This window comes from Nerophis ophidion, linkage group LG26, assembly GCF_033978795.1.
Source record: "Nerophis ophidion isolate RoL-2023_Sa linkage group LG26, RoL_Noph_v1.0, whole genome shotgun sequence".
NCBI lineage: Eukaryota > Metazoa > Chordata > Actinopteri > Syngnathiformes > Syngnathidae > Nerophis > Nerophis ophidion.
The window spans coordinates 29123113-29139496 of record NC_084636.1 but is presented as its reverse complement, the minus strand read 5'-3'; the positions used below and the strand labels follow the sequence as shown (position 1 = coordinate 29139496).

General features: G+C 37.8%; 2 protein-coding genes across 5 annotated transcripts in view; one reads left to right on the top strand and one right to left on the bottom strand.

Annotated features, from left to right (window-relative positions):
* The window catches only part of ptgfr (prostaglandin F receptor (FP)), a 131694-nt gene extending 123582 nt beyond the window's left edge, over nucleotides 1-8112 (bottom strand). Inside the window, exons 1-2 of the mRNA XM_061887796.1 lie at nucleotides 7819-8112; nucleotides 4728-4846 (exon numbers count right to left, since the gene is read on the bottom strand). The gene's annotated coding sequence lies outside the window, so the exon portion shown is untranslated. The remainder of the gene's footprint in view (nucleotides 1-4727; nucleotides 4847-7818) is intronic.
* The window catches only part of slc44a5b (solute carrier family 44 member 5b), an 87029-nt gene that overhangs the window by 66568 nt on the left and 4077 nt on the right, over nucleotides 1-16384 (top strand). For all 4 annotated transcript variants that reach the window (XM_061887792.1, XM_061887794.1, XM_061887793.1 and 1 more), the window contains 8 exons: nucleotides 1280-1364; nucleotides 1440-1690; nucleotides 1774-1868; nucleotides 8420-8523; nucleotides 8622-8695; nucleotides 11918-11988; nucleotides 12131-12216; nucleotides 14693-14777. In XM_061887792.1, the coding sequence (XP_061743776.1) occupies nucleotides 1280-1364; nucleotides 1440-1690; nucleotides 1774-1868; nucleotides 8420-8523; nucleotides 8622-8695; nucleotides 11918-11988; nucleotides 12131-12216; nucleotides 14693-14777 (851 nt within the window). The remainder of the gene's footprint in view (nucleotides 1-1279; nucleotides 1365-1439; nucleotides 1691-1773; nucleotides 1869-8419; nucleotides 8524-8621; nucleotides 8696-11917; nucleotides 11989-12130; nucleotides 12217-14692; nucleotides 14778-16384) is intronic.

The window sequence follows — 16384 nt, the reverse complement described above, 5'->3', positions numbered from 1 at the left end:
GACAGTGCTCTATGGTAGGCTGTAAGTGTGTTACAAGCGTTTAATTTGTTAAAGCACCTGTGTAAATATTTCATCTTTGAAGGTGTACATCCGCGGCTAACCGATGTGTGTGCCCAATATAAGGACAAAATATATTTCCAAAAATTTGGAGGGTGCAGGTTAAAAACTGGTGCACTCCATAGCCGGAAATTGCAGTATTTGCTTTGTTAAATACCGTTTGACACATTTATTGGTCCGGTGTAGTGAGGCTAAATTTATTGATGGCATGTGAAGCTCCATAAATTAGCATAGCAAGCAGAGCAGTCCCATCCCATGATCGGGATCTGAATATTTTGCCTTTTTTGAACTGATCGCCTAAGAACTGCCGGGCTTCGCCGATCTTTACAGCAGCTATGTCCGAGTATTTACATGGCTAAAGATTGTACTCTCCTTCAAATGTGATGCACACTCAGGGAGACACAATTACATTGTTACACACATGCAGGAGATGTGTGCAGGAATTCCAGAACAGAGGGTCCACTTTGAGAGCAAGCCACGTCGTTTAGGAACTGTTTCTATTGTACCAATCCTCACCACCATGGCGGGAAATAAAAGTTTCTTCCATCTAACATTATCACTGGAGAACTGGAGAAAAATAAATGTCCACACATACTAAGTATGACGACACAAGAAGCTCGCCACTAAAGTCTTAATTGTCAATACTATCAATACCCAGTATAGTATCAGTGTATAAACGGTACTAAAGTAATTAAATGTTGGTTGATATTTCTTATTTTTACTAGAAAATATTTTTGGGGGTTATTTGTTACTGTTTACAAACTCAGGGAGTGTGCCTCAGGATACAGTAAGGCTTTTTAAGTGCAAAAATGGGAGTAGATAGTAATTTTTGCCTTATTTTTGTTACTGTGCACTAGCAAATTCTAAATTTGATAAGATACACTTTTAAAAAGTATCTGCTGTGGTCACTTTAGTTACCTGCTCAGTTTTATAGATTTATTATCAAAGTATCTGAATGGAACTTTTAATCGGGTCGTGATCAGAGACCAAAAATGTTGTTTTGGAGACATCCCTGATAGCAAGCATTTTATAAATGCAGGGTTCAAGGTGTGGGGAAAAACAGTAGCAGCTTACAGTCCTGAAGTTCCAATAGTCAAGTGACTCATCTCCAATACTGTAGATAAAACATCATTTATTGGTTCTACCCATCACAAAAAAAGCCAAACACAGTTGTAAATTAGTTTTTTTCTTGGTGTATCCACCTTAATGAGTTTGCCTCCAGTATGCTAGCATCCTCCGGTATCCCCGTGTACAAGGTGACGTCTACAGACAAGTGCGTTCATAACAACGTCATATGCATTCCACAGGTTAGACTCCCATTCATTCTCTGTTTCCGCAGTCCTCGATGACACTTGACACTTTCCTCATTCTCGCCCTTCAAGACGTTCAACACAACCGAAATCCCCAGCGAATGTCCCGGATCACAGTGTTCGTTCGCCTTCTACGGCGACGAACGCTACATCGTTCTCTTCCACCTGTGTAATCTGTTCGCCTTCCTGTGGTTGGTCAACTTTACCATCGCGCTGGGCCAGTGCACGCTGGCCGGCGCCTTTGCATCCTATTACTGGGCCCTGAGGAAGCCGGAAGACATCCCCGCCTGCCCGCTCTTCTCGTCTTTCAGCAGGGCGATACGGTGAGTTGATGAAAGTGGGACCTCATATGTAACTATAAAATGTTCATGGAAATGTGCCTCGGCAAATTTCCTCTGTGTTGCAGTTATCACACTGGCTCGCTGGCCTTTGGTGCTTTCATCCTCTCTGTGGTACAAATGATCCGCATTGTCCTCGAGTACCTGGACCACAAACTGAAAAGTAAGATGGAACTTATTTTAGGCTCTGGTCTACTACTTTTGAGGCAGACCAAAAATTTAAAAAAGTTGCTTAGTGGGCACTTTGGCGTGTTTCAATTAATTTTGCGCGATACAGACGATATGTGAAATGAGTTTGGCCGACGATAGAGCTTCAACTATTGTTATATCGTAATAATTCATGTTAATGACACATTTTAGCTGCGTCCCTGCAAATTGACAGCGACTATAAAGTGCAAAGCCACTAAATCAGCAATCCTCGCCTCCACGTCGACAAATTAACTAGGTTTTTAATAGTATTTTTAAGCATCGTTATTACTGGAGGACGAGAAATAGCGATACATGCTATACTACACACTATAGAACAGTGTTTCTTAACCATAGGGCCATTGTTGGGCCGCAAGCATCCAGAAGAGGCACATCAAAAATGTGTTTCTCAGCTGTCGTCCGTGTGGGCCACAGTGGTACCGTTTTTTTTACCGATTGTGGCAGTAATAGAAATATCAAAGGAACAGAAGTCTGGAGCTAATGTGTTGAAGCTGTGTTTTTATTTGCACTTTAATTGAATTGACTATTTAAGAAAGGTTAATTAACAAACATGCTATATTAATTGAGTTTATTTTTAGCAAAACTTAAATGTAAATACATTTTTTAGTACTTATTCTAATAAAAATGACCTGAGCCTAAGGTGTATGTGATATATAAATACATATCATTATTTGCCGTATTTTTCGGAGTATAAGTCGCTCCGGACTATAAGTCACACCTGCCGAAATTGCATAATAAAGAAGGAAAAAAACATAATAAGTCGCACTGGAGTTTAAGTCGCTTTTTTGGGGGAAATTTATTTGATAAAACCCAACACCAAGAATAAAACATTTGAAAGGCAATTTAAAATAAAGAATAGTGAACAACAGGCTGAATAAGTGTACGTTATATGAGGCATAAATAACCAACTGAGAAGGTGCCTGGTATGTTAACGTAACATATTATGGTAAGAGTCATTCAAATAACTATAACATATAGAACATGCTATACCTTTACCAAACAATCTGTCACTCCTAATTGCTAAATCCGATGAAATCTTATACGTGTAGTCTCTTACGTGAATGAGCTAAATAATATTATTTGATATTTCACGGTAATGTGTTGATAATTTCACACATAAGTCGCTCCTGAGTATAAGTCGCACCCCCAGCCAAAGTATGAAAAAAACTGTGACTTATAGTCTGAAAAATTAGTATTATAGATGTCTTAATATAGATGCCATTCACATTGACATCCCACTGGGTTGTGAGTTTTTCCTTGCCCTTATGTGGGCTCTGAACCGAGGATGTCGTCGTGGCTTATGCAGCCCTTTGAGACTTGTGATTTAGGGCTATATAAATTAACATTGATTTATGATTGATTGATAGTATGATTAAAATCAAAAGTACTACTACTACTATGGTCGTTCCTGTCGCATGCAACAAACTGCTTCCCGTTTAAAGCGTGTCTCTCTTCCAAGAATGACTCGTATGCCTCTTGAGCAGGGGCGCTCACACTTTTTCTGCAGGCGAGCTACTTTTCAATTGACCAAGTCGAGGAGATGTACCTCATTCCTATTTATAATTTATATTTATTTATTTATGAAAGAGACATTTTTGTTAACAAGTTAATGGTGTTTAATGATAATACAAGCATGTTTAACACACATAGATTCCTTTCTTTCATGAAGACAAGAATATAAGTTGGTGTATTTGATTCTGATGACTTGCATTGATTGGAATTAGACAGTGGTGCTGATAACATCCGCATTTTCAAATGGAGGAAAAAAAAAGTCCTCCTTTCTGTCCAATACCACATGAAAGTGGTTGGATTTGGCATCTCATTTGTCCAACTTGCATACTCGTTTTTAAACGCTTTGTTATGAGAGTAGCATATGTGTGTGGCCCTTTAATGTCTGGCAGCAGGTGAGTGACGTCAGTGACTGTGCGGGTGGGCAAGTAAGTGAGAAAGCGGTCGCTGAGGGCGGGGGAGAAATACATTGGCATCAAACTCCGTAGCTTGCTAGCTTGTGCACGCTAGCTTTCTGAGACTCTTATTTTGTTAGCACAGGCAGGATGAAACAGGTCTTTTATGGTGAAGACAGGAACTGTGCAGTCGGTCTTTAGAGTTTTGACAGTAGGTACGGAGTCTCTAGAAATAAAATGTGTTTCTCTGCGTCCGCCCTGTTAGTGATTTTTTTCTTAAATATGAGCTCGCAGCAGCCAGCGTCATCTCACAAGATCCTCGGGTGCCGAGAATGTCAAACAACTGACGAAAGTGAAGTCTTGGTATGATTGATGATTGCTCATTTTTATGTCTATTTTTTAATGCCTGGCTGGAGATCGACTGACACACCCTCCGAGATCGACCAGTCGATCGCGATCGACGTAATGGGCACCCCTGCTCTTGAGAGACTCTGCAGCCATTGTTGATTGCTACACGCCAGTTGGATCTTTCACTTCTTGCAAGAACCTCCCAGTTGTCAGCGTTGATGGAGAAATATTTCAGGTCCCTCTTGATTACGTCTTTAGAACGTAGGCGGGGACGTACTTGTTTGCGCAGTCGCCATACAATAACAGTTTGGGGAAGCGAGCGTCATTCATCCATACGATGACTGTGACTGGTCCATCTGTGATGGCGTTGGCGAAGAATTGTGTACCGGTCACTGGAGCCTGTTTTCTGTAGTGAGTGAGTTGGTGACATGGTCCTTCCAGCAAACGCCCAGTATTGAACGAAAGCAGCGTGAGTAAAATGCGTTAAGGCGATTCTGTGGTTTGTTGTCCATGGCTTAGGTGTGCATAGTAGGGTACTAAGTACACTTATTGTATACACGTACCGTGAGGAGCAAAGAAAGGTTCTTGTTGTGCCAGACACGCTTTCTCAATTTGCTGAAAATTGACGATGCCCTTCCAATGCGTATGTCAATTTCTGCATCAAGGTTGTTGGCATGGGAGACTGTGGATCCCAAGAGTTAGATGACAAATTTAATATCAACATTTGAGTAGGCCCCAACCCCCTCTGTCGTAGAACGTCCAAAAGTTTAAGAACCCCTGACATAAGAGCAGATATGCTAACCACTAAGGTAACGCTCTTGAAGGTAAGAAAAGCTGCTAATCACTACGGTAGAGCTCTTGAGCGTAAACAAAGGTGAGCCGACCGATATTTTTATTCTATCTAAATGCCAAATATTGAAGTGCTAAAACTAAGGAAAAGTACAGTGAAATGATTTACGTGCACCCCGACTTAAACAAGTTAAAAAACGTATTCGGGTGTTACCATTTATTGGTCATTTGTACGGAATATGTACTGTACTGTGCAATCTACTAATAAAAGTTTCAATCAATCAATCAATCAGTAAGATGACAAATTCAGTATCAACATTGAGTGCGCCCCAGGCCCCTCTGTCGTAGAAAGTTGGGCCCCAAGAATTGATTAACGTGGACCCCGACTTAAACAAGTTGAAAAATGTATTCGGGTGTTACCATTTAGTGGTCAATTGTACGGAATATGTACTGTACTGTGCAATCTACTAATGAAAGTTTCAATCAATCAAGTCAGAAAGGTTAAGAATCCCTGACATGAGAGCAGAGATGCAAACCGCCAAGGTAAGCAAAAGGGCTAACCGCTAAGGTAGAGCTGTTGAGCGTAAACAAGTATGTGCCAACCGATATTTTTATTCTATCTCAAATGCCAAATATTGAAGTGGTATCACTAAGGAAGAGTAAGTTGACAAATTCAGTATCAACATAGAGTGGGCCCTAGGCCCCTCTGTCGTAGCAAGTTGGGCCCCAAAAATTGATTAAGGTGGACCCCGACTTAAACAAGTTGAAAAATGTATTCGGGTGTTACCATTTAGTGGTCAATTGTACGTAATATGTACTGTACTGTGCAATCTACTAATGAAAGTTTCAATCAATCAAGTCAGAAAGGTTAAGAATCCCTGACATGAGAGCAGAGATGCAAACCGCCAAGGTAAGCAAAAGGGCTAACCGCTAAGGTAGAGCTGTTGAGCGTAAACAAGTATGTGCCAACCGATATTTTTATTCTATCTCAAATGCCAAATATTGAAGTGCTATCACTAAGGAAGAGTAAGTTGACCAATTCAGTAGCAACATTGAGTGGGCCCCAGGTCCCTCTGTCGTAGAAAGTTGGGCCCCAAGAATTGATTAACAAGTTGAAAAATGTATTCGGGTGTTACCATTTAGTGGTCAATTGTACGGAATATGTACTGTACTGTGCAATCTACTAATGAAAGTTTCAATCAATCAAGTCAAAAAGGTTAAGAATCCCTGACATGAGAGCAGAAATGCAAACCGCCAAGGTAAGCAAAAGGGCTAACCGCTTAGGTAGAGCTGTTGAGCGAGAAGTATTGCTGTCCTGGTAAAACAAGGCACATTCTTAATCAAAAAAACATTACACACTCTTTATTGTACACTTGTTTTACCATATTTGAGTTACTGTCTAGAAGTTTGGGGAAATACATACAGGACGAACATCCAACCACTATTCATAATGCAAAAAAGGGCCATCAGACTGATACATAACACAGGACCCCGAGAACACACTAATGGATTATTTATAAAAACATTTGATTTAAAACTACCAGATCTCATCCAACTCAAGACTGCCCAAATGATTTATAAAGCAAGTAAAGATTTACTTCCAACAGGGTTACAGAGAAGATTTTTACAAAGAGTAGGGAATATCATTTAAGAGGAGAACTACTTTTTAAGATCCAATATTGTAGAACAACGCAGAAAGGAATGAGTATAACAATAGCAGGGGTTAAAATATGGAACTGTTTAAAGGATGAAATAAAACACAGCACCAACATAAACCAGTTTAAAAAGCTTTTTAAATCATTTATCATTAGTAAATATAAGAAAGAAGAGCAAACATTGTTTTAGAAAGACAATAATATATATATAAATACAATTTATGATTTCATAATTATACATATAGGTTATATTAAAATGTATATATATTACCACTTTATATGGAATTTAAATAAATTGTGTATGTATAATACATATATATATATGTGTACAAATGTATGTTTGATTTAAATGTTAAACTGTATATGAGACGTGTGCTACATATATGTTGCTTATATATTGTTTAAAAAAAAAGTAATATAAGTGAAGCATGTTTTAGATTTTATATATTTTGAACCTTGTTCTTGTTGTGATGGGGTAGGTTTATATAAGCGTTGCTTCAACCTACACCCTTTCGGCTCAATCATTGCTCAAATGAGTGTTTTTTTTTTTCTTGTTGTTGTTCTTTGTTTTATGTGAAGATTGCCGAAATAAAATACATTGATTGACATTGATTGATAAACAAAGGTAAGCCGACTGATACTTTTATTCCATCTCAAAAGCCAAATATTGAAGTGCTTAACACTAAGTGTCAACAGCATCTCTGTCTCCTCTGGCTGGATGCTTGCCTCTTTTTGAGCTCTACATGAGAAGCAACATTACTTACTGCAATCTTTTGCGACTGAGGGGTAAAAACTAACACAGTGGTCTAAACCCAGCTCTTGTTCCTCCTTAGGGGTTTGCACAATCCAACGCTTGGTATTCTGTCCCACGTGTACGTGAATGCACAAAGTGACAGATAGCTAAACACTGATCCTAGACGTTCAAGCGAATGATGACGTAGACAAAGTAATTTTAAAGTTTACTGTTGGTCTTTGTCACAAAGTTTACACGCCAGAAGACTCTTTATATTGTGAAACTGCAAGACATATAAAAGACTTGTTCTTATATGCATGAAATGTGTGATCAATGTTTACATTAAATCAAAATACATAGGAAAATTAGCAGTTATGTTGCACAAAGACTGGAATGTTAATCTTTAGCATTATCTTATATATTGTAACAAGTAACATTAATGAACTTGCACAAACGTAATATATTGGATACACTTACAAACAAAGCTTCTTCAGGGCTCAACAACGATGATGCAAAGCTTCAGAGGGAAATGTTTGTAGAGCACATTGTCTCAGGCAAAATGGAAAAACAAGATGGCTACTCTGACCTTTGACTTTTTTATCAGGTGACATTGAAAGCCAATAGAAAATTGTAGCGTTTCTAACGGAAATGATAGGATAGCGCAGACATCAAAGGATCAAAAAGCGACATGTGTGAACAATAAGCTGGACTGGACTATTAAAAACGGACCTCTTGAACAGGAAAGGACAGAGCAGGCTGTACTTCCTGAGGAGGATGTGCTCCTTTAACATCTGTAAAAAAAAAACCTCTTGTGTATGTACTACCAGTCTGTGGTTGCCAGTGTGTGTGTGTGTTGTGTCAAATAAGTCGGTTATTTTTATATTTATAGTTCACGAAAAGCTTCAGAAATGTCTTTTTAAGAAACTCTGTTTGGTGCACAGCAGGGTTCACACTTGGCCACATTAACCACATTAGCGGAGCAAACGCACCACGGTTGACCTTGTTAACCCAACAAAAAGTGTAAAGGCCAGCTGAAAAAGGCACTATTCCGTTGACTGGGTTGTTTTGTTTATCGCAGAGTCCCAAAATGCATATGCTCGCTACGTGCTATGCTGCCTCAAATGCTGCTTCTGGTGCCTAGAACGTTTCATCAAGTTCATCAACAAGAATGCATACATCATGGTGAGCGTATTGATGTTTTTACTAATGGCACAAGTAGTATTTAGAGGCATTAGTTTCCATTTACATCCAAGTTTGTTCATATATGCCTTTTTCTACAGATAGCAATATATGGAAAGAACTTCTGCACGTCCTCCAAGAATGCTTTCTTCCTCTTGATGAGAAATATTATTAGGTGAGAAAAGGCCTTACCATCGCTTGTGTGTGTGTTCTTGTATTCCTACCCTTTTTGAGACATCTACAACGAAAATTTCCTTCTATTTGAGGACCGGTGAACAAGTTAGCACCGAAATCATGGTCCCAATACTGAAAACCATTGCATCTAATAGAGAATATCTCATTTGTACTCCTGGTGGGGAAATCTATCAAAATTAGGGTGGTCCCAAAAAGGAGAGATTATTCAAATTGACTGTGTCGGTTTTAAAAGTGCTCCCTCCCCCTCTGGTCAACATATGAAATAACAAGTGTGTGTAAAATTTTGAAGTGCTCACCCTTTGGCCAACATATGTAATAACAAGTGTGTGTAAGAAATTGAAATATGCCCCCTTTGGTCAAAATGTATTTAAAAAAATATATATATATATACATTTATATGAGATATATATAATGAGAGAGAGAGAGAGATACCGTAATAACTTCAAGTAAATAATGAAGATTAAAAAACAATCACAAACAAAAAATCCCCAAAAAATTATGAACTAAAAGCAGTCTTTTTCTCACAATGTGTTGACTTTTTCCTTATTAAATTGGGAAAAAATTCTCATATCGTTTCTGTAATACTGCAATATTTTCTCATAAAAGTATTACTTTTTAATGCAAAATTATGACATTTGTCGTATAAAATTCTGATTTTTTTTTCACAATATAGCCATCTTTTTGTTGTTCTTGTAAATTACTGAAATATTTTTTGTAAAATTATCCATCCATCCATTTACTACCGCTTATTCCCTTTTGGGGTCGCTATGACTTGTGTAAATTTTGTCAAGTAAAATTCTGATTATTATAGCAGTGCATCAATGTTTAAAATGTTCTTCTAAAATTGTGACTTTTGTCGAGTAAAATTACGACTCTTTTCATAAAATTGCCAAAATGTTCAGTTTTCCTTGTAAAATTTTAACTTGCATTGAGTAAAAGAACGACTTTTATTTTAATCTTAGAGTTAGGCATTTTTTGGAGGTTGCAAAAAGGTAACATACAAGTGTGTGTGTGTGTGTGTGTGTGTGTGTGTGTGTACCAGGCTACTTGCATTTGCTTGTTAACGATATCTAAATAAACATGTCTTATGTTACGTCTTTTTATCTAACACCAAACCTGATCATGCACATATTGATTGAACTGTTTAAAATGTGTTTTTAGGACCATCTCAGGCCACTTGTTCTCTTTTCTTCACGGAGTAAATATTTGGCACAGAATTAGCAAATCTCACCAATAGCATGTTGACACAAAGCAATGAGTAACTAAAAAAATATATATTTTACAATTAAATGCCATCAAAAAGTAGTTTAGGCTAACCGAAGATGCATCACTTGTTGCATCAACAGCCTTTGTCATTTTGTAAGAAAAAGTAGTAATGGTAGTTTGTAGTGGTCACCCTCATGTCCACCACAGAGGACATTGCAAAAAAGTACATTTTTAATGTCTGCCTTGTGCGCTAAAAAACCTCAGTTGTATTTTAAAAAGACAATAACTTTCCCTGTGCTTATTTAACATGCTGGTCCGTATGGGGGCCATATTGGGAAGCTTAATCTTCTATTTAAGTGGTACTCAGGAGGAACAGTGTGGTTTTCGTCCTGGTCGTGGAACTGTGGACCAGCTCTATACTCTCGGCAGGGTTTTTGAGGGTGCATGGGAGTTTGCCCAACCAGTCTACATGTGCTTTGTGGACTTGGAGAAGGCATTCGACCGTGTCCCTCGGGAAGTCCTGTGGGGAGTGCTCAGAGAGTATGGGGTATCGGACTGTCTTATTGTGGCGGTCCGCTCCCTGTACGATCAGTGCCAGAACTTGGTCTGCATTGCCGGCAGTAAGTCGAAACACATTTCCAGTGAGGGTTGGACTCCGCCAAGGCTGTCCTTTGTCACCGATTCTGTTCATAACTTTTATGGACAGAATTTCTAGGCGCAGTCAAGGCGTTGAGGGGTTCCGGTTTGGTGACCGCAGGATTAGGTCTCTGCTTTTTGCAGATGATGTAGTCCTGATGGCTTCATCTGACCGGAATCTTCAGCTCTCACTGGATCAGTTCGCAGCCGAGTGTGAAGCGACCGGAATGAGAATCAGCACCTCCAAGTCCGAGTCCATGGTTCTCGCCCGGAAAAGGGTGGAATGCCATCTCCGGGTTGGGGAGGAGACCCTGCCCCAAGTGGAGGAGTTCAAGTACCTAGGAGTCTTGTTCACGAGTGAGGGAAGAGTGGATCGTGAGATCGACAGGCGGATCGGTGCGGCGTCTTCAGTAATGCGGACGTTGTACCGATCCGTTGTGGTGAAGAAGGAGCTGAGCCGGAAGGCAAAGCTCTCAATTTACCGGTCGATCTACGTTCCCATCCTCACCTATGGTCATGAGCTTTGGGTCATGACCGAAAGGATAAGATCACGGGTACAAGTGGCCGAAATGAGTTTCCTCCGCCGTGTGGTGGGGCTCTCCCTTAGAGATAGGGGTGAGAAGTTCTGCCATCTGGGAGGAACTCAAAGTAAAGCCGCTGCTCCTTCACATCTAGAGGAGCCAGATGAGGTGGTTCGGGCATCTGGTCAGGATGCCACCCGAACGCCTCCCTAGGGAGGTGTTTAGGGCACGTCCAACCGGTAGGAGGCCACGGGGAAGACCCAGGACACGTTGGGAAGACTATGTCTCCCGGCTGGCCTGGGAACGCCTCGGGATCCCCCGGGAAGAGCTAGACGAAGTGGCTGGGGAGAGGGAAGTCTGGGTTTCCCTGCTTAGGCTGTTGCCCCCGCGACCCAACCTCGGATAAGCGGAAGATGATGGATGGATGGATGGATGGAAACTTTTTTCACCAATACCACCTCAGAAAACACATGGCTCTCCAAGTACCACCATAATGACCAACATTAAAATCCAGTAGCGTAGTAAACCTCAGTATTAATTAAAATCACGGCAGTGGTTTTATTTAACAAGTATATTTGATACTTTTGGCCACTTTAACATTACACAACGTTTGAACATGAATCTAGGAAAAAAAAACACTGTACTTGAAAAATTAATAAATTAATAACATTCAATATTTAATTAAGTGATAGTGGTATTGAGGATCACATTCGGCAGCCATGTTTGTTGTTTATTTCGCTTGAAAAAAAAACTTCCAAATGTGATATTTCCTATTTCTCCAGCAGCAGTGATAGTCGGCGAGTTGTTTCCATGCATCAGGTTTGTTTTTGTGCTTTTAGGGTGGCCGTCCTCGACAAAGTGACCGAATTCCTGTTGTTTCTGGGAAAACTGCTCATTGCAGGAAGTGTAGGTGAGTCCACTTCAGCAGAAAAAAACATGTTTTCCTCCCATCTTGCCAATTTAAACACATTGTTATCAAATGACCTTTTATATATATGTCTATAATTTGATTTAAGAAGACTTCTGACCTGTTTTGATTGAATGTGCTCCAGGTATTCTTGCCTTTTATTTCTTCACTCATAAATTAGCAGCCGTTGAAGATGGTCCAAAACTAAATTACTTCTGGATCCCTATGGTGGTAAGTAGTGAAATGGTAGTGTATGTTTTTAATGGAGGCGTTTGTTTTTATTTGCATTCTTTTTGTGGTTTTTAGCAATAAAAAATTAAACAAAAAAAAAATATATATATATATAAAAATGGAGTTTATGAATATTTTATAATTAACACTCAAGTTTTAACCAATTCACAGAATGTTGGTGTTGCATGCAAACACTTAAGTAAAAATCAAGTAGAAATATTTTTGGAAAATAGAACAATTCCAAAGAGTACATCACTACAGTCGTTCAAGTGTCAAAAGATTCCCATTTATTTTTGCTTGCATCAAACCACAAAATAATTTAAAATGTAATATAAATATTAAAACTGCGACAAAAAGAAAAACATGACCACTGTCACTCAAAATGTTAAATGATTCACAGCATTTTTAGTTGGGTTTTTTGCAGTGAAACACAAAAAAAAGAATCAAAAGGTGAATATAAATATTTAGGGATGTAACAAAAAAGTTAAATAAAAGTACCTTATTTTAAAACTTGTTGTCAAACAATTTACAGCATTTGTGTATATAAGTACTGACATAATACGATATAAGTATTTAAAAAAGCCAACATTTTTTTAAAATAAATATACAGTATACACAGCAAATACATATTTAGTTCAAATGTTAAAAATAATGTGTAAAAAATTTTATAAATACTGTATTAAAACTGTGACCAAACAATACACAAACACTGTCACATTCGCGGCACTTTGGTAGGTTGTTTGCAGAAAAACACAAATAAGCACAAAAAGATAATACAAAAATATTTTGCATTTAAAAACAAGGTTAGATAACTGTCAGCACACAAAAATAATACGCGTTTAAAAACTTGAACATTAAAACATAATATAACGTGTATGCATAGCACATACAAACGTAAACAAAAAAAAAACAATGTAACAAATATTAAAACTGACATACTGTCTTAGTCTTAGCATTTTGGTGGTTTCTTTGCAAGAAAACACAAAAATAAGTGAATAAAAAATGTAGCAAATTTTTTAAACAACACTCAGTCCACAGCAAACTCACCACACTAAAATAATGCAATATTTAAGTTTAAAAAAAGAGAAAACATTTTTACAGAAATGTACAGTGTACACAGCAAATATGAATGTAATTAAAATGTAAAAATAAAAATAAAACTGCGACAAAATACATGAACACTCACATTCACAGCGCAAGAAAACACAAAAATAAAACAATAAGAAATGCAACAAAAAAAATGTTAAACACTCAGTCAACCGCAAAGAAACCACACTAAAATAATGCAATATTTAACTGTTTAAAAAAGTGGAAACAATTTTAAAGAAATGTACATTCAACACAGCAAATATAAATGTAATTAAAATGTAAAAATAATAAAACTGCGACAAAATACATGAACGCTCACAACCGAGCAGTCTGGTGAGTTCTTTGCAAGAAAACACAAAAATAAGTGAATAAAAATGTTATAAAATGTAAGAAAAAATGTTGAATAGCACCACAGCAAGTGTATATATAAATACTAAAATAATTGATCATGTGTTTAAAAAAAGCCCGCATTTGTTTTAAATAAATATACAGTACACACAGTACATACAAATTTAGTTCAAATGTTAAAAAAACTGAATAAAAATGAACAGTTAAATTAAAATAACTGACCAAACAATACACAAACATTGTCACATTCATAGCACTTTGGTGGGTTGTTTGCAGAAAAACACAAATAAGCACAAAAAGATAATACAAAAATATTTTCAAAATATAAAAAAGGCAAAAACACCAAAAAAATATTTATTTAATAACACTCCGTCAACAGCAAATAAGCCACACTAAAATAATGTGATAAGTGTTTAAAAAAAGTTAAACATTGTTTAAAGAAATATACAGTGTACACAGCAAATATAAATGTAATTAAAATGTAAAAAAAATCAAATAAAACTGACAAAATACATGAACATTGTCACATTCAAATCAGTCTGGTGGGTTCTTTGCAAGAAAACACAAAAATAAGTGAATAAATGTAACAAAAAATGTTAAATAACACTTAGTCAACAGAAAACACACACTAAAATAATGCAATATTTAAGTGTTATACAGTGTACACAGCAAATATAAATGTCATTAAAATGTAAAAAAATAAATAAAACCGACAAAATACACAAACACTCACATTCACAAAAGAGTGAGTTAAGGAATTCAAGAAAACACAAAAACAATTTATTAAAAATGTAACAAAAAATGAATAGCACTGTCAGCCAGGAGCAAAAACAACTATTTTTAATTTAACTCGATTGTATATTGTACGTATAACAGTCAAAAATGTAATTCAATTGTAAAAAAAAATTTTTTATTACGAGTATTTTTGCTTAGCTTTTTGTGAGCATACACTTAAAGTAAACAAATAACAGGTGTTATTTTGGGATGAAAAAGGACAAAAAAATGAATCTGTTGATCGTGGCTTGTTGCTTTCTTCCAGACGGTGATCATTGGAGCCTTCTTGGTTGCACATGGCTTTTTTAACGTCTACTCCATGTGCGTGGACACCTTGTTCTTGTGCTTCTGTAAGTCCACCTCCTCTTTTCAAGTACCGTATTTCTTGGATTATAAGTCGCCCCGGAGTATAAGTCGCACCGGCCGAAAATGCATAATAAAGAAGGAAAAAAACATATATACGTCGCACTATAAGTCGCATTTTGGGGGGAAAATTATTTGATAAAATCAACACCAAGAATAGACATTTCAAAGGCAATTTTAAAAAGAATAGTGAACAACAGGCTGAATAAGTGTACATTATATGAGGCATAAATAACCAACTGAGAATGTGCCTGGTATGTTAACGTAACATATTATGGTAAGAGTCATTTAAATAACTATAACATATAGAACATGCTATACGTTTACCAAACAATCTGTCACTCCTGTGAAGACTCTTCTTCGGCATGGTAATGCCGGTGTGGTTTTTCCAGGGATGCGTCGAAGCGATGAACACAACAAGGTAAGTTAAAGGGTATTTATTTAATAATAAAAGGCTATGAACAAAAACACTGGTGTAAAGAGAAAAGGTGAACAAAAGACGCTAGCCTGGAAGCTAGGATAAAACACAAGGAAAACTAAAACTTGGTACGAGGACACAAAAGAGTAAACAAAAACATTCGGCATGAAAGCTGGAAAATAAAGTGGCCTTAGCATGAGAGCTTGAGAGAAAATACATACATAGAATGATGAGAGTCGTCACTGTTGGGCGTGGGCAAATTAGGATCCGAGAATGAGTACACAGAAAAGGTGAGCTTAAATAGGAGGGTGAAAATTAGTTGCAGGTGTGCGGGGCGAGACTAACAGGTGGACTGATGTGTAACCATAGTGATGGACAAAAACAGGAAATAAACGGGTCAGACTGAGAATGAAAAAACAAACGTGTGAAGATCTGAGCAGCAGATCGCAACAACTCCTAATCGATAAATCCCATGAAATCTTCTTCCTCGATGCGGCTTCTAAACAACTCTGCCAACTCCAAAGGTATGCGCCGCTTCCTCTTGTCGTTTTCTGCTGATTATTTCACTAGGTCCAGCTTGTAATCTGCAGTACATGATTTCCTTTTCGGTGCCATTTTTGTTCAGCCCTTCTCAGTTTTTATAAGTTACCGCCAAAGATGAAATGATCCATTTTAATAGTTACGGCAGTAGCATATAGCAGTTAGCATTCCATGACCCACAATTAGGCTGACCATACGTCCTCTTTTGCGGGGGTGTCCGGGCGGGTTTTTTTAAATGCCTCAATGGTCCGGCATTTTGAATTAGGGTTGCGTGTATTTTCAATGTACGTCCAGGGTTAATTTACCGTATATATATTTCGAGTTGGTGAATTCTAGCTGTAAATATTGAAAACGGCTGGCTACGGGGGTGTTAGCCAATGGCTTTGGCTGGGGGGGCGGGACTTCCGGGGAAGTTAGGGAAGTGACGCTGTTGACAGGAAGTGTTGGTCCGGGAAATAGACGCACATTGGAGCTGTTGGGTGACTTAAATACATCCTGTGCAAGAAATACAAGACAAACTTAAGAAGTCTATGGTGTATTCTCTGAGAACATCTCTCCCGTCCAAAGGCAAAACCTAGTAACTCACTTCTAGCTGATTTTGAGAAAACAAAGGAAAACCAATCCATCTTGATGCTG